The sequence below is a fragment of the Notamacropus eugenii genome, chromosome 5 (assembly GCF_028372415.1).
Source record: "Notamacropus eugenii isolate mMacEug1 chromosome 5, mMacEug1.pri_v2, whole genome shotgun sequence".
NCBI classification, from domain to species: domain Eukaryota; kingdom Metazoa; phylum Chordata; class Mammalia; order Diprotodontia; family Macropodidae; genus Notamacropus; species Notamacropus eugenii.
Genome location: NC_092876.1, coordinates 20,057,032 through 20,075,720, shown reverse-complemented (window position 1 = coordinate 20,075,720; position 18,689 = coordinate 20,057,032). Strand labels below are relative to the sequence as shown.

At 44.6% G+C, this 18,689-nt stretch overlaps 1 protein-coding gene across 1 annotated transcript in view; it reads right to left on the bottom strand.

Annotated features, from left to right (window-relative positions):
* The window catches only part of LOC140507384 (uncharacterized), a 56,975-nt gene extending 38,286 nt beyond the window's left edge, over positions 1-18,689 (bottom strand). Inside the window, 5 exon segments of the mRNA XM_072615485.1 lie at positions 1,226-3,874; positions 4,647-4,773; positions 5,355-9,548; positions 13,071-13,183; positions 16,935-18,689. Coding sequence (XP_072471586.1) covers positions 1,226-3,874; positions 4,647-4,773; positions 5,355-5,507 — 2,929 coding nt within the window. The 5' untranslated portion in view covers positions 5,508-9,548; positions 13,071-13,183; positions 16,935-18,689.

Sequence of the window (18,689 nt, the reverse complement as noted above, 5' to 3'; positions counted from 1 at the left end):
CATGATTGCTGTCTAAAGGCATCACCACCTTGATTAGTCATAAGGTTTCTCCCAAGTGTGGAAGCTTTTGTTACATATGCTAAAAGTGGGTAACTAAAACCTTTGACACATTCATAACAGTCATGAGATTCACCTCTAGTGGGGATTCTATCTATGATGTTTAGGTAAATCTGAGAGCAGTGGGAAATCATTCCACATTTAATACATTCATAAGACTTCTCTCTGCAGTATCTTTTTGTTTGATATATAACAACAGTGGATCACTTTGTGAAACACTTTCCAGAATAATTACATTCTGGAGTTTCTCCCCAGTGTGAATTCTCTGATATAAAGCAAGATGGGAGCTCTGTGTGAAAGATTTTCCACACTGATTACACTGTATTATATTACATGGTGAGTAGCAAGATGGGAGGAGTATATAAAAGTCTTTCCATATTGATTACATCCATAGATGTAAACCTGAGTGTCTACTAAGAATGCATCTCTGTGCAAAATCATTTCCTTCTAATGATATTCAAAAGGCTTCTATGCAGTGTGGATCATCTCATGTCCAGCAAGATGGGAGCTCTTTCTGAAAGTCATTCTACCCACTATGTATTCTCTGATGCCTAGATGGCAAGACTCTAACTCATTGGAAAAGTCTTTTCCTACTTCTTATATTCATAAGGCTTCTGCTCACTGTGGATTCCCTGATGGAAGGCAAGATTGTCCCTGTCTCTGAAATGCTTTCCAACATGATTGAATTCATAACGTTTCTCTCCAGTGGATTATCTGATGTACTGTAAGTCTGGATCTCCTTCTCAAAGCCCTTCCACACTGATGACATTAAAAGGGTTTCTCTCCACTGTGGATTCTCTGATGGATAACAAGATTCTGTCTCCTTGCAAAGTGTTTCCACATTGATGCCATTCATAAGACTTCTGTCCGGTATGGATTCTCTGATGTGCAGCAAGACTCCTCCTGTCTATAAGCCTTTCCAGAATGATTACATCCATAAGGTTTCTCTCCAGTGTGGATTCTCTGATGGAAAGAAAGATGGAAGTTCTGTGTGAAAGATTTTCCAACCTGATTACATTGTATTACATTGTAGACTTTACCTCACTGGAAAAGCCTTTCCACATTTATTATATTCAAAAGGCTACTGCCCAGTGTGGATTCCCTGATGGAAAATAAGATTGTCTCTGAAATCCATTCCAAAGAGACTGAATTCATAAGGTTTCTCTCCAGTGGATTCTTTAATGCTCTGTAAGACTGGTTCTTGTTCTGAAAGTCTTTCCACACTGATGACATTTAAAAGGTTTTTCTCCACTGTGGATTCTCTGATGCATAACAAGATTCAGCATCCTTAAAAAAGCCCTTCCACATTGATTACATTCATAAGGTTTTTCTCCAGTGTGGGTTCTCTGATGTGCAGCAAAACCTCCCCTGTCTGTGAAAGTCTTTCCACACTGATTGCATTCATCAGGCTTTTCTCCAGTGTGGATTCTCTAATGGCTAGAAAGACTGAATCTGTCTTTGAAAGCCTTTCAATACTGATGACACACAAAAGATTTCTCTCCAGTGTGGACTCTCTGATGTACAGCAAGACTGCTTCTGTCTTTGTAAGGCTTTCCACAGTGAATACATTGAAAAGGTTTCTCTCTAGTATGGATTCTCTGATGCATAACATGATTCTGCCTCCTTACAAAAGTCTTTCCACACTGACTACATTCATAAGGTTTTTCTCCAGTGTGAGTTCTCCAATGTGCAGTAAAACTTTCCTTGTGTTTAAAAGCCTTTCCACATTGATTACATTCATAAGGCTTCTCTCCAGTGTGGATTCTCTGATGTACAGCAAGACTGCTCCTGTCTTTGTAAGACTTTCCACAGTGATTACATTCATAAGGTTTCTCTCCAGTATGGATTCTCTGATGCATAACAAGATTCGGCCTCCTTACAAAAGTCTTTCCACAATGATTACATTCATAAGGTTTTTCTCCAGTGTGAGTTCTATGATGTGCAGTTAAACTTTCCTTGTGTGTAAAAGCCTTTCCACACTGATTACATTCATAAGGCTTCTCTCCAGTGTGCATTCTTTGATGGACCCCAAGGTGACTCCTGGTGGTAAAAGCCTTTCCACATTGATGACATTCATAAGGTTTCTCTCCAGAATGGATTCTCTGATGTATAACAAGACTGGAGCTGGCACTGTAACCCTTTCCACACTGATGACATTCAAAAGGTTTCTCTCCAGTGTGGATTCTCTGATGTACAACAAGACTGGAGCTGCCACTGTAAGCCTTTCCACACTGATGACATACATAAGGTTTCTCTCCAGTATGGATTCTCTGATGTCCAGCAAGACTGCTCCTGTCTTTGTAAGCCTTTCCACAGTGTTTACATTCATAAGGTTTCTCTCCAGTGTGAATTCTCTGATGGGCCCCAAGTTTACTCCTGGTAGTGAAAGCCTTTCCACATTGATTACACTCATAAGGTTTCTCTCCAGTGTGGATTCTCTCATGGGATCCAAGGTGACTCCTGGTAGTGAAAGCCTTTCCACATTGATTACATTCATAAGGTTTCTCTCCAGTATGGATTCTCTGATGTACAGTAAGACGACTCCTGTCTTGAAAAGTCTTTCCACATTGATTACATTGAAAAGGTTTCTCTTCACTGTGGATTCTCTGATGAACAACAAGATGGAAGCTTGTTCTGAAAGCCTTTCCACAGTGATTACATACATAAGGTTTCTCTCCAGTATGGATTTTCTGATGGGCCTCAAGTGTACTCCTGGTAGTTAAAGTCTTTCCACATTGATTACATTCATAACGTTTCTCACCAGTATGCATTCTCTGATGCATAACAAGATTTTGCCTCCTTAGGAAAGCCTTTCCACATTGATTACATTCATAAGGTTTTTCTCCAGTGTGGGTTCTCTGATGTGCAGAAAAACCTGCCCTCTGTGTGAAAGCCTTTCCACATTGATAGCATTCATAAGGCTTCTCTCCAGTGTGGATCCTCTGATGGTCAGCAAGATGGGTCCTGTCTCTGAAAGCCTTTCCACACTGATGACATTCAAAACGTTTCTCTCCAGTATGGATTCTCTCATGTGCAACAAGACTGTTTCTGCCACGGTAAGCTTTCCCACATTGATGACATTGATAAGGTTTCTCTTCAGTGTGGATTCTTTGATGGTCAGCAAGATGGGACCTGTCTCTGAAAGCCTTTCCACATTGATTACATTCAAAAGGTTTCTCTCCAGTGTGGATTCTCTGATGTGCAACAAGACTACTTCTGGCATGGTAAGCTTTCCCACATTGATGACATTCATAAGGTTTCTCTCCAGTATGGATTCTCTGATGTACAACAAGACTGGAGCTGACACTGTAAGCCTTTCCACATTGATGACATTGATAAGGTTTCTCTCCAGTGTGGATTCTCTCATGTGCAGCAAGACTGCTCCTGTATTTCAAAGTCTTTCCACATTGATGACATTCAAAAGGTTTTTCTCCAGTGTGGATTCTTTGATGAGCAACAAGACAGGAGCTTGTTCTGAAAGCCTTTCCACAGTGATTACATTCAAAAGTTTTCTCTCCACTGTGGACTCTTTGGTAGGAAGTAAGTTTGCTCCTGCTAGTGCCACTCTTGACACAGTCATTCCCTAAGGTCATATTTTCACAGTGATTTAGAATACAAGACTGTCTGAATCTCTTTCCAATTACATCAGATTCACAGTCACTCTTGGGACTTTTATCTAACTTGATATTGGAGTCAAGGATTTCTCTCAACTTGCAGTCCCAGGGACCATCCCTCATCAATCTGTGCAGGACATGTTTTTCCAGAACAATTCCAAGATTTCTAGTCACCTCATTTTCTTCGAACCTGCTCTCTAAATCTAAAGAAAACAAACAATCAAATATCTATACAGGAAAAGATACACACATAAGCATATTCAATAGCAATGGTTACTGGAGATTTATGAGGCTCATGACCTGGGCATCACCAGCTGAAATGCAACAAACTTTTCTGTATTCTGATACCAAAGACCTGCATTTAAGAGACTATCAGCATAAGGTGGAGAGACAGACTGTGAGGGTGACGTAGGAGCTGTACACCACAGAGGGCTGGACTCCAAGACTTACTTACTTTAAGCTAACCATTCACATTGAACAAAAGCAAGAGCCACGACTCAAGATGGGTACCAGATTTAATATCAACAGATCAGAATGATTCTCCACGGGAGAACAGTTTGGTTTCTGTTTCTATTTTGGCAGATAGACTCCCTGGTATTTTATACTGTCTAGAGTTTGGGTGAGTGTTTTATTTCTTTAAGGAGATTCTTGGAGAGCCAAGGATTTCTTGTCCTACTCTGCCACCTTGCCAGAATCCCCTCCCACTCTTTTTGGCAGGACATTTTCAGTGAAGTTGGTAGAGATATTCACAGAGGTGGAATCTGGCATTTAGGTCTGACACCTAAGAAGTGGTAAATTATTTAACTTGAAAAGGTGACAAGCCACGACCAATGGAGAGTTAGTACATGCAAAAGAGTATGCACTCAATAAAGGTTCTGAAGCTGAGATGCACCAGAATATGGATGAATTCTCTGCCACTTGTGAAAATTTAGGCCTGAAAATTAACATCAAGAAAGGAAAGGAAATGGTCCTTACCCAGGGACAGCAGGTTCTGGACATTCTCCAGCATGACCTCCTTGAACAGCTCTTTCTGAGAACGGTCCAAGAGGCCCCACTCCTCCTTAGTGAAGTCCACAACCACATCCTTCAATGTCACCACCTCCTAAACCATCAAAAGTCACATGATTTAGAGCTCAAAGAGACTCCAGAATTCCTCTAGTCCAACTCTCATCCCTTTCAAACAGGAAACTGAAGTCCAGAGAAAGGATTCCCCTAACACTCATGTAACTTTTACAAGCCTCAAGAGTCAACACTTAAAATCAGTAACTAAGACCACAACACAATATGGTGAAAAGCATTTTACATTTGAAATGAGAATCATGATGGAATAATCAAAGCTAGTAAAATGTTTTACTAGACAAGGCTTCTGATGGGATTAGGAACAAGATATGTGCTCTGTTAGTGATGCACAAGAATCTGTGTATCACTATCATGGGAGATAGTGGGGTCAGGTGTAACTGCACCTCTGTCCTAAGTGAAATATTAAGAATATTCTTATGAAGAGTTTGTGAGAAGTTGGTTAGGACTGTTGATTCTGGGAGGAAAAAACCAGCAAGGTACAGTGATCTCTCAGGAGTGAACAAAAATTATCAAGTCAATTTGGTAAAAGTCTGCAATAAAGTGTGAAGCAGAGACAAGTATGAAAAGAATTCTAAAGAGAGATTACTCACAATATGGCCTCACCTGAGTGGTATGAGACTGTTTCCAGCCAAATGATGAAGAATTCTCTACTCTTATACTGAGGGGGTGAGATGACCCTGGGTATGATGAGTCATACTTAAGCATCTTCTCTCTTTGCTTTATGATTGCTTTCAAGTGTTCATGGAATAAATACATTCCTTCATTTTAATATTTAATTATAGAGAAATAAGAATAACTATATGAGGAATAAGGGATTCCTTCCTTCATTAAAAATGTAAAATTTTATCAAGTGGGGTTAGACATTAAGCTAATGCATAAGAAAGACTACAAATTTATGAAAAATAAATTATTTCTTCATGCTGCTACAACTCTTGATCACTGGGCTTAGGTTGTTTGGAGTCAAAAAGTCAACTGATGAAGATTATACAAGAAAGTGACTGCTTCTTCAAATCCTTCGATGCTTGGGAGGGCCCATCTATTGTCACAATGTGATACATGCAAAACATGTGTTTAGCCAAGGCACTTGGCATTTGATGTTTCTTATTTCTAGCAGAATGGTATGATTAACTGGTTATGAAGATGTACTATTGTGAAGCAATTCTCTTTTTGGTGGATAAAAATCTCTTCATGTTTTATCACTTTGATTTCATTTAAAACATCTCTTTTATCTTGTATTCTTTTATGTCACATATGGCTTCTTTTATTTTTGTAATGAAATTTCTGAGCAACTAAAGAATATTTTCCCACCATGGGGTGAGCTCACATCCTCCAAACACCTACATAAGAAGAAGGTCAGCCCAAACATGTCCACATTTGCACATGTGCACCGTAGTGCTCTATTTTGGAACTTCTCATTGAGTTTGCCACCCTGTCCCAGTGTCTTGTGCCCAAAATCTCCTCCTTTGGTGTGTTGTCTTTCCAATCAAAGTATAATCTCGATGGAGAGAGGACAATTTTTCTTCATTTCTGTTTGAATCCCCAGACCTTAACACATGGCATGGCATCATTCGCTTGTTTCAGTTGTGTCTGACTTTTCTGGACCTCAGTTGAGGTTTCCTGAGCAAAGACACAGGAGAGGTTTTTCATTTTCTGCTCATGTTAAAAATGACGGAGTGAGGCAAACACAGTTAAGCGACCTAAGTGACTTAGCACCACACAGCTAGTAACTGTTTGATTTCAGATTAGAACTCATGCACATGAATATTCCTGATTCCAAGCCCAGGGTTCTATGAACTGAGCCACCTTGCTGCTCTTTGCTCACTCCTTAACCCTTTACCTAACTTAGTTTTCATCCTTCCTTTCTTGAAAGGGCCCTTTGAAAATTTACAATTGAGGCTTTAATTACCAAATCTGACAAATTTGTCCTGTAAAACTGGATTTAGTCGAGAATCTGCACTTCCAGATCCAGAAGATACATGTGGCCTTGAATGCTGCAATTTCTCGAGAAGCACTGCATTCAGATACCAGGATAGTGTCATTTTAATGTAATGATGTTCTTCACTCTTACCTTTATAATTTCTGAACATATGGCCTTTACAGCAAATGTTAAGAGCATGTTCTGTGAAGGTCTGACCCACTGATAGAAGGTAAAATATCACAACTATCCATGTGACTTCGGAGGAGACCACATCATAATTTAGTTTAGGACACACTCAGTTCCATTTGCAGGCAGGACCCCAGAGTATATGGCTCGCTTCTTTTGATTAGTCTACTGCCAGAGTTTTAATGTGGCAGTCTTTCTCTTCAGAAGCAGAAGGGACTCAGTCCCAAAGTAGGATGAAGGTGGGAAAATGAGAGTTGATGGACAGATGAGGGAACAGGAGCTCTCAGGAGGAACCAGTGTATTACATTTTGGCCTAGGCACAACGTGAGCCTTGGAGACAAAGTGGGTGCTCTAGGACAGGGTCAAGTAAGAAGAAGGGTCATTGCCATGGCCATGGCATTTCAGCTAATGGAAACCATGAATGGAAGCAAAGAAGGCAGAGACCTGAACTGCAGAGACCTGAATTTCTAGCCATGAGTGTGAAAAGAAGAGGATTCCAGGGATTCAGGACTGAGGCAGAAAGAGAGTGGTGGACCCCTTCAAAAAGGCCGCCTTTTGCTTTCCACATGGTCCATATTTCTAGGCAACTTCTGGCTTGCACTCCGCGGCCTACCTGACTCCCTAACTGGCAGAAGTAACCCTCTTCCTTGACATACAGATGTTTCCTAAAAATCTAGGGCTAGGCTTGTAGTTTCCAGGAAGATCTGGGCCAGGAGGTCAGAGAGGTCAGATGGCCTACCTGTAATCTAACTTAATAGGCTTCAGAGACCAAGAAGTGGTCTTTGAGACCACCTTCATGGCATGATTCCTGAGTTCACCTCAGTCAGCCCAACCTGTATCCAATGACTGCTGTTCTCTGGACACCCCACCCCTCCCCCAATCCCTTTCCTTCTTTACCTCCTGAAAGCACACTTACCTTTTGCATTACTATCCCCCAAATCTGAGGCTTTCCCATAGAAAATGGGTAATGGTTTTTAAAAATGAATTTTGGAGAAACTGTAACTCACTCCATTGGATGCTATACTGGATGTCCTGAAGCAGGTCAATGGCTCTGAAGGTCCCTCCCTTCCCCCAATCTCTTTGAGAAAACTCAGGACCCTCTTCCTGTCCTGTTATTCTGTCTAAGGCACAAAGGGCTTAGCAAATGTTGATTAACCACCTGACTAATCAAACAGCTACCATGTTCTTTGGATTGGTATAAGTAGCTATGCTAAAGACCCTTGTGACAGACCTTCCTAAGTCTAACTCTAAATCCACACTTTCTTTCTTTTCCTAAAAATGTTCCTTTCCCTCTCTGTGTCTCCCAACCTGATCTGACCCAAAACATCTTGATAAAGCTTGCCTACAAGGCCTCAGGGATCCTACCCACAGGTTGGATCATGTACCTCAGGAGGAGAGCTGGTCTCTATGTCCTTGGTGAAGACACCCATGTCCATCAGGTAGTGTGTCACACTCTTGAGTGGATAAATGAACCCCAGCACACTGTGTGTAACCTGCACTCCCATATTCTGTCTGTCCCTAGCAAGGACCCTGACAATTCTCACTAAAGAATCAAATGGGATAATATTGATATGGCTCCTGGCACATAGCACACACCATGTAACGAGCCCCTCCCTTAACCCTTTCCAGTATTCTTACACCTTGGTCGTCTCTCTGACCCAGGGGCGCTGGCCTCCTGGCTGGTCCTTGACCAAGACCCTCCATCCCCTGACCCTGTGCCTTCCCAATGGCTGTCTCTCATGCCTGAAATGTCCTCTCCCCTCACCTGGGCCTCCTGGCATCCTTCACATTCCAACTAGGGGCAGCTAGGTAGTGCAGTGGATAGAGCACCAGTGTAGGAGTCAGGGGGAACTAAGTTCAAATCTCACCTCAGACACTTGACACTCATTAGCTGCGTGACCTTGGGCAAGTCACTTAACCCCATGCCTCATCCTGGGTCATCTCCAGTCATCCTGATGAATATCTGGTCACTGGATTCAGATGGCTCTGGAGAACTGAGGCTGGTGACCTGCACAGCCCTCCCTCACTCTAAACAAAGTCAAGTGCAAGTCACAACATCATTTCTGTGATGGAATGGTCTTCTTCAGCAACGAAGGACGAACATACATCCCAACTAACATCTACCCTCCTGAAAATAAGCTATATCTGGTCCCTTCCCTCTCACAGTGCATCCCATCCATACCCTACAAAGCTTGTTTGCACACAGATGCTGCCATGTTTTCTCCCAAATAGATTGAGATCATGGAGAGAAGGGATTGTTAATTTTTTACATTTTCTTTGCAGAACCAATACTTAAGCACAGTGTTGGCACAGAGGAGCCACTTTCTAAATGCTTATTTACTCGATGTAAGAAATGGGAAGTAAGAAATGGGATGTAAGAAATGATGTAAGAAATGTAAGAAAAAAAATGTAAGAAAAGGGATTCACAGAGACCTGGGGAGATTGGTGTGGCCTGAGGCAGGAGGACATGGGCAAAACCAGGAGGAGAAATTCTTCTGTGCTGACAGAAGTGTACAGGACAACCTACCTCTAACAGGAGGAAGCTTCCTTGCCTCTCTTGGATTACAGATTTGCTGTTGCTGCTCAGGTATGTGGATGGACTGCACTCACCTGGGATGAAGGTTTCTGGGCCCCAGAAAACATTCTCCTTGGTCTCTCTCCTAGGAATAGGTTGTGATCCTCTTCAAGGTGACCTGGGGAGGGAGAAGAACCTCAGGGTGGGAGAGACCTTGACTTTGCCTTCTCCTCCAAGGGTGGATATTGACTTGCCAAGAATGATGGAGGGGGAGCTCCCAGAATGGTTACAAATGCCCTGCTCTGCCCTCAGGGGAGAAACTCCACCTCAAGAGGAGGGCAGCAGGGAGTTCTTTTCCAAAGTAAAAGGGAATTCACCACCAAAGGAATAGGGCAGAGAGATCTCCATTCCACAGAGACCTCAACTACAGGCAACACGAAGGGTTCTCTGTTCTGAATGAAGAATGCATAGAGACCTTAGCTCCAAAGGAAGAGGGCAGAGAGCCCCTGGCTCCAAAGAAGGCAGAGATCTCACTTCCTAAAGCATCTGTTCCCAATCAACCTCCTCTTGTTGGGTCTTCCCAAGCCCAAGAGTCCTGCCCAGCCCTGCTGTCCATCTTCTAAATTAACCCTTCTTCTCCCCTCCCCTCCTCTCAGGGTTCCAAATGTCACACCAGGGAGAGAATTCCACCTGCTCCCCTTCCTCCACCTGGCTGGTCATGTTGGAGCTCCCCTTCCCCATTTCTGTACCACCTAATTCCCTCCCCCTTCTCTGTGACTCCAGAACTCATCAGAAGAACCTCTTGATCTTCCAGCTCTCCCCCGCAGACTATATTCATCTCCCCACAAGGATATGCCCACCTTAAATCCTTCCTGGTTCTCCCAGTCATTTCCCTCCCCTGATTCCCTCCCCTCCAACACCCCCTTTCTTCTCTACAGCCTGGGCCCAGACCTGCCCACCCCCACTGAGCTTTCCTCCAAACTGGAGACATTTGCCACCTTCACCCATCTCCATTCCCGACCTTCCATATTCCAATGTTAACACCAAGGGGCCCCTTCCTTCTATCATGTTTTCATCAGCCAAGAGATCTTCTCTCATGGGAATATAGGTGGATCCTAATGGGGAGCTGGGGCCAGGACATCAGGACCCCTGGGTCCCAACTCCTGTTACAGCTCACTTTATAAACTTTATCTACTGATATAAACCTCCCCACCTCCCTCTAAGTCTAGGGGTTTGGCTGTGACCTGATTTAGTAATTTGATTCCATGCCCTGGGAGGACCAACTCTTTCTGTTCCCCTGCTCAAAACCTGAATTCTAATAGTAAAGGGAGAGGGACAGGAAGCAGGACGTGTTGTTCCTGGGGCACAAGGATGGCAGGAAATTAGGAAGGAGATCAGAGAAGGACTGACCTGGGATTGCTGTTGGGTATGAGGGGGGAACATTATCCCATCACAGAATCCTTAATGAACTTTCAAGTACTTTTGTTTGGTTTTTGCTTTTTATAAAAGTAAAGGCAGTCCCCACCCTCGGGGACTTTATCTGGCAATGGGGAGTGGTGGGCAGGAAGGGGCTCTGTGGTAGAAAATTTTGCTGGACTGGGCAGTGAGGCCTTAGGGCACAGACTGGGGCCTGGAGCAAAGGGGGATAGTACCTAGAGTTTCATTTCTCAATTGTAGAAGAAAGGGAAACTTTGGGGATGAAATATAAAGCCAAATGAAGGAGTACACCTCCCCACCTACTGATTTATATATTCAAATATTTACACAGATATCTATAAATCTACTTATATTGGTGGTAAAACTGACTGCTCAGTTGAGAATTAAAAAGCATTTTTTAGAGCTTTTCCAGGGAATTCGAGGATTTTAAGAGAAGGATGTGTTCTAACATTGGGAACGACCAGGATAAAGACAATGCCTAGGATGGAGCATCACCAAGGAGGAGAAGCCAAAAGGCCAGCTTGGCAGGTCAGTGCTGTGTAAAGAGGAGCTTTGTGTAACCAACTTGGAGAGGTGGCTGGGGACTAGTTCTGTAGAGCTCTTAAATAGCTAAGAGATGCATCTTTAATTGCATGTCGATATTATGGGAGGCACTAGAATTTACTGAGAGGAAGTGATGTGGGGAGGACAGAACTTTAGGCATAGAGAGATCTGTCACCTTCAGAATACATTTTCCCTCCCCTTCCACCACCCCCCAGTTTCACCCCACCCCCAGTGCCTACGGAGTTACTTAAGTCAATCCAGTTAAGTTCACAGACAAGTCTTTTGAGTGGAGGTGGCTCACATGGGCAGTTTTGTTAACTTGGCCCAATTAGAGAATTCTTTCTGTAGCCAGTATTCCAAAGTGGTTCAGCAAAATAGTGGAAGGGAAAGAGACAGACAGTTCTTGAAAGAAAAAAATGAAAGGCAAAAATACACATTAGAACTGTAAAACTTAGAGATAACAATATAACACATTCAGACTCAGACAAATTAAAAGGATAATCAACAAGATTCAGTAACTAATGCTCTATGGGGAAAGGGAACCAAGGCAGAGGAAAGAATCAGGGATGGCTTCTAGGTTGCTAATGAGAAAGAAACAAACTGAATTTGGGGGACATAGTTTCTCTCCAGAAAGTTACCTTACATGTCAAAGAAACTGAGCTTCCTTTCAGGGTTATGGAAACAGAGAGAGACCCTCAGTTGTGCTTTTTTTTCACAGCCTAAGTGCACTGATTCTATCTTGAAGGAGACCTCCAATAAGTGTGCAGACTCCACTAAGAAGTTCTGAGGGAATTAAATAGAGACCTAGCTCACCGGACCCCACCAGATATTCTGGGCAAGGGAAAATATCCCCACTGAAACAAACTTTGCAAGTTCTCAGACCAAGGTTAACTTTCTCCCCAAACCCAAATCACCTGACTTCCTGTCTCTATTACCCAACTACCCCAAAGAAGAAAGTGGCTGCCCAGCCTCCCCAAATGGACTGAGGCTGATAGAACACTTAATTATGCCTCTATTTGGCCTTCTTCCCTTGAGGTTCTAACCACAGGGTAATTACCAGGGGGCTGAAGCTACTTTATCTTCTGGGAGGAATTCCAGCTAGTTGGAACAGGAGAGAGAGGACTGGGCCTGGAGTCAGGAAGAAAAAAGGGTTCATATTTGACCTCAGGCACTGTGTGATTGTTGCCAAGTCACTAGACCTGTTTGTCTCACTTTCCTCAATTATAAAGTAGGGAGGATAATGGCACCTCCCCTCAAAGGCTGCTCTACAGATTCCATTGGTCAAGTGCTTGGCATACCCTGTCACATGGGTTCCAAAAAAAGGTGAGCTATTATAATTTTTATTTCTCTCTAGGAGGTTCTTAGGACCTCTAGGCTGAGCAAAAACCCAACATTAACTTCATTGTGCTTAAGAGAAGGCATTATTTCTCCTCTGCTCCCCAGTGCAGTGTCTCAAACATACAGATGAGGAAACTGAGGCTAAGAGATTGAGTGACCTGACACAGCTGACAGGTGTCAGAGGCAGTAATTGCACTCAGGTCTACCTGACTGAGGACCAGCATAACACACTTGCTCCACCCAGGTACTTCACATCATGCAATAGACTGACAGTCAGCTACAAAAAAGCATGCCCAGGATTGAGAGAAAGTTACTCACTTGGGAAGGGAAGAAGGTGGGCAGGGAGCAAAGGAGACCAGGTGAGATCAGAGGGAGGACTTACTGAGGACTTATGGATCTCTCGGATATCAGTCCCACAGGCAGCAGGAGAACCAGGACAGGAATCTTCAAGGATGTGATTACCCAACAGGTCAGGATGGGTCACAATAATAAATGCTACAGAGAAGTCAGGAAAAAGTCAGTGAAGGGGCTACACCTGGGTCTAATCAAATCAGCCTGCATTCAAGAAACCTCAGTTAGATATACTTGAAAATGTACATTCTTTTCTAAAAATCTAACTATTATGAATAACTTCAAAAACTGAAAACTGTTTTTTAACTTTAAAGTAACAGAGACCACAGGTTTACCACCGCTGGGCTAGGGTCTTTATAAATAAGGACACCATTGCTTTTAGCTGCCTCAATGATTTGCAGGTGTTGGAGAAGGGGGCAAAGGGTGGGAAAAGAAGAGACCATCCAGTAGAGGGAGCTTTGTCTAAGAAGTTATGTGTGAAAAAGAGGAAAGAGGCTATTTGAAGGATGAGAATGTTAAGGGAAGGTCTTTTCAAAGTCGGGGAGACATGGGCATTTCAGGTTTGGAGTGAGCAGTTCAGTGGATAGAGTGCTGAAAGGAAGTTGGGGCTCAGTTATTTTCAATCAGGTCCCACTCTTCCTGACCCATTTGGGCTTTTCTTGGGCAAAGGTACTGGAGAAGTTAGCCATTCCTCTGCAATAACATGTTCTCTGTCCCAGAAAAAGTGTTTTTAAAAACACAATTGTTAGAAACACGATGTAGGGATCACAGGATCTCCCAGGCAAAGTCAGGGATTTAGCCCAGTAGGAGCTGGTGCTGCCCACTGCTTTCCTTCCCAGAGTGCCCTCTGGAAGATCCATAGGACCCATTCTCACTGGAAGAAGTAAGAGACAGTGTGCAGACGAAGCCTTGTTTTTTTTTTTTTAGCTTCTCAGGAGGCAGAGGGTGTGGGGTCACTAGGAATGCTGACACAGAAGCAGGAGTGAGGTTACACAGTTCTGTCCTTCCTCTCAGAGTAAGGGTTAGTTTAAATTCCTCCCTCTTTATTTTCCTATTTATTCCCTCCTTATGCAGACTGGGAAGGCTTGGTAGTGAGGATACTTGTGTCCTGGGCATGACCTCAAGGGTATGGGCTGTTTCTCACCCACCCTGAAGCCAGGATGTGCTGGACCATCATATTTGCAAAGCAGTTTACCCATGCTTACCTTGTCACAAGCTCCCAGCAGCCCAGGAGTTTAATCTTTTTCAAGAATATTTCTAGGAGCAAAGATACCACAATATCCCTTCTTACAGTATGACTGTATAAATGGCATGTTATTAAATCTAATCCAACCCCATAATTCCACTCCTTAGATAATGAGGCCATAAGACAGAACCCAAGTGAGCTGCAGACCTCTGCATCCTTCTCAGATTATGCCCCTTCCAGGCACAGGCTCCACTCACTGTCCTTTCTACCCCTTCCCCACCCTCAGCACAAACAAAAAACTATCCCCTAGCTCTGCTCCCTTCAGCCTGAAAGGCTCTTCCCTTCTCCCATGGGCCTTAGTGTCATAAATGGTGCTCAAATCTGCCCTTCTGTGGGGCTGCCCTGGTTTTCTTCCACTCTCCCCAGCTGCTATTGCCCTCCTCTCAGAGATGACCTTCCATCTGTCTTGTCTGTCTGTCTGTCTCTCTCTCTCTCCTTCAGCTTGAATGAAGGAATCATTTACAGGTTATGAATAGAGAGCCAGACTCAAAATCATGAAGACCTGAGTTCAAGTCTGGTCTCAGACACAGGCTTAAAGGGACACCTTCAGAAATTCACTGAGGAGAGATTAATGGCCTGGAACATTTCCAAGATCCAGGCTAGCTCTGACGTTCAGAGATCTTGAATCATCTCCCAGAAGACAAAACACTGGACCCCCCAGAGATCTCCCCAACATTCACATGTAATGTGGCAACCCCCCATATCAATCCAATAGAGTGTAAACTCCCCAAGGGCAAGGAGTGTTTCTGTATATCCAAGAGTTGTCTGAGAGGGGGACAACTGACGGAGAAATAGAATGACTGGGCGATTAACCCCCACACAAAGGGAAAAATTCAGAGATTGGGGGTGCGGGAACACTGGGTCTGGGTAAATATTTCAGAGAAACATTAGCATTTCCAAAATTCATCATCCCATCAGATTCCCCAACAAAACTAGAAGGCAAAAGAGAGGGGCTCTTTGCTTCTCAAAAAAGAAAACAAAGACAAAAGAGGGAATATGAACTTTCAGGACTAGAAAGAACTTGTGTGAATGCAGGGAGCAGCCCGAGGACCTGGGAGAGTCTCAGTGGTCAGGAGAATCCCCAACCCCTTCTGGTCCAGCCTGGTTGGTTGGTGGTTGTCCTTCTTTCTCCAAGGGGACTGAGATGACATCGCCATGATGGTCCATCCACCAAGAGGTAGAAGTGGGGGAATGTAAGAAGAAGGGGAATGGTGAGAGGGAGGAGGAAGAAAGGCCCAGAAAAAGGAAAGGGAACATGGAATTCCAGAATGCATGAAGTGGTAGGTAGGGGTGAGGGAGTAACCAATGCTAATAAAGAGAATGGAGAAAGGTGAGAGATTGGAGGAGGGCTGATAACCCAACCCCTACATTCCCATTCCATCTTGGGTAAGGGAATCAGTAATCAAAAATACTTGGATTTTAGGAAAGGCTTTCTAAAGGCCTGTGTCTGTAATTAGATGAGCCAATGGGGACAGATCTGCCCTCTGTTCCTGGAGTGTACAGCACTTTCTGCAGATCCTGGCATGTATTAATGAAGAGCTGGATAAATGACTTTTCCACTTCATTCATTCATTCACTGGGAAAGGTAAGAGGAATTGAGAACCAAGTTCCAGGTCCTCAGTCATTTAGGAGGTGGCCAACAATTCCCTGGCTCTAGGGACCCCATCCCTGCCCACTGGGTACTGAGAAGTAAAGCTGAGCGGGGGCAGAAGGGGCTCACGGCACCAAGGCTCCTGGGCTCTCAGATGAAGAAGGAACCTCACAGATTTCACCCACCTCCAAGCTGCCTTCAGCCCATAAGGCTGATCAGGACAATCGATCAACATCCATTAAGCACCGAACACGCCTGGTCTGGAGTCAGGAAGACCTAGGTTCAAATTCCGCCTCAGACACCAGCCGTGAGACCCTGGACACGTCACCTGACCCTCCTGGCCTCACTTTTCCTCTTTTACAACACGAGCAGATGGCCAATCCCCTTTGTTTTTCCCAAGAAAACCCAGACCGAGCCCCCAAGAGGCAGACAGCCCTGACACCTCCAGGATGCCCAACACCCCGGAACCACCGCGTCCCAACCGGCGCCGGACCGTCAGAACCCGCGGCCATCCCCCCTCCTCTCCTCCGGGGTCTCCCCGCAGGCCCCGTCCCTGCGGAGCCCGGTCCGGTCCGTGCGCTCGGACCGACCCTGACCCGGCGGCTCCGGCCATTTCTCCCCGAATTCTCCTTCCACAAAGCGGGATCCCACGGACCCCACAGGACCGGACTCCCGTCCCACGCACGGACCGTGGACTCCCCTAGTGACCCCACGGACCGAGAGACCCCCACGCGCGGGGGCTTCGGCCGCGGATCCAGGTCGGGATCCGACGTCCTCGAGGCTTTCTCGGGGCGTGAAGGAGGCGGGCACGTCCGAGGCCGCGGGCAGACTCCGGCCCGTCCTCGCGGAATTCCCGGGTCTTACGCTCCTCCGGACAAGCTCCCCTCCCCCACATCCGGGTCTCTCGTTCCTTGTCCCAGGCTGGGGGGGGCGGGACTCCCCAGGCCTTCCCCCTCCCCTCAGTATCATCGTAGAAGTTTTCGGTGGTGCCCGGCCCGGGGGAGGAAATCTCGCGGGATTTCCCTTCGGGGCTCCCCACGCTGGGCCGCGACTCTCACCTGGTCCCGGCTCCGGGTCCGCCCGAACCTGCTCTTTGATCTCTGGGGCGGAGGAAAATCTGGAGAGCTTCAAGCCCGCCGACCTACACCGCCATCTTCCCAGAATCCTCTGGGGGACGTGGTCTCCTAGGCAACGGCAGACGCTCTCAACGAGCCGGAAGCGGAAGGAGTCACGTGGAAAAATTCCTGCCTCCTGAAAGCCCGAGAATCCAGAAGGATTGACTGGGGGCTTGCGTCAGGAATGCGAGAGGCAAGGACGGGGTGGTCAGAAAGACCAAAGAAAGAAGAGAAGTCGGGAAAAGACTTGGAGGGAAAGGCCCCGGAAATGAGAATTTAAAACAAGTATTGCACGTGACAGGGAACTCGGGGAAGAGGAAGAGGAAGGTTAAATGCTTAGAGTGAAAAATAAAAAGGGATGAAGGAGCCAAAATCTGAGTCTAGGACTCACTTTAACGTGAGAGGAGGCGAGAAAGAGAAACCAGACTCAGGACTTTGAGGGAAATTTAAAAATAACCCAACAGCCAGCGGGGGAGGGGTCAGAAAACAAAACCCTGAGTCTCTTGTTTACAGGAAACACGTTTAAAAGCTTTTAAAAAGACAACGAATAGAAATAAACGTCTGATAAAACGTGTTCCACTTCTTGGGGGAAACCAGACCAGCAGGATCCCACTCTTGCTGTCAGACTCAGCAAAAACCATCCTGACAAACACGGGAAGGGATAAGCTAGGAAAAGAAGATTCTGCAGCATCCACAGAGAGCCAAGCAAGAGCCACACGGACATGCCAGGCTCCCCAGCCTTGGCCTTTCCCTTGGACCCTGAACCATAGAAGGACAACACTTTACCAGTCCTGTCACCTCTGGATTAAGTGTCTCATAAAGATGAGAAAAACAAAGTAGACCTGAACAGGAGGCCTGAGAGACTAAAGCAAGGAGACTTATGTGTCTGCTGAATGGGGACTAATCAATAGATATATTTCCCAACAATATATATGATCAGGTCAGGGAACGAAATGTTGAGGTTTGGGACCCCAAAACAGCAACAAACAGGTGCTGCTGCATGAATTCAACTCCAGCCTCCTGTGATATCCCCCCACCAATTCTCTGCTTTCCTTCTGATCTTCATTACATTGCTTTTCCTTGTACAAAACCTTTTTAACCTAATCAAAATTACGTTTTTCACACCTCACTCTCTTCCTTATCACTTGTTTATCCATACATTGTTGTCCTGGCCATGTCTAGTAATTAACATGTTTCTTGATCTTCAAGTTTTCTGGTATCTCCCTTCAAATATGTGTCATGTATCCATTTTGACCTTACTTGATAAATAATGTAAAATATTAATCTGTGCATAATTTCTGCCATATTTCCTTCTGGTTTTCTCAACAATTTTTACCACATAATAAATTCCTGTCCCAAAATCTTAAGTCTTTACACTTGTCAAATGCAAAGTTCCTGTGTTTCTTTGCTACTGTAAATTGTATGGCTACTATATTCCATTGATCTACCTTTCTAGTTCTTAACCTGTACTGGAAAATTTTGATAATTATTGCCTTATAATACAGCTTTTCACATCAAGTTTTTCTGAAACTTTTCCCTTTACATTCCTTTTTTATTTATTCCATTCATATTCTGGACCTTCTGTTCTTCCAAATCAATTTTGTAATGATTTTTTTTCTTTCTCAATAAAATAAGGTTTTGATAATTTAACTGGGATACCCTTGAAGATATAAATTAGCTGATGTGAAATTGGGATTA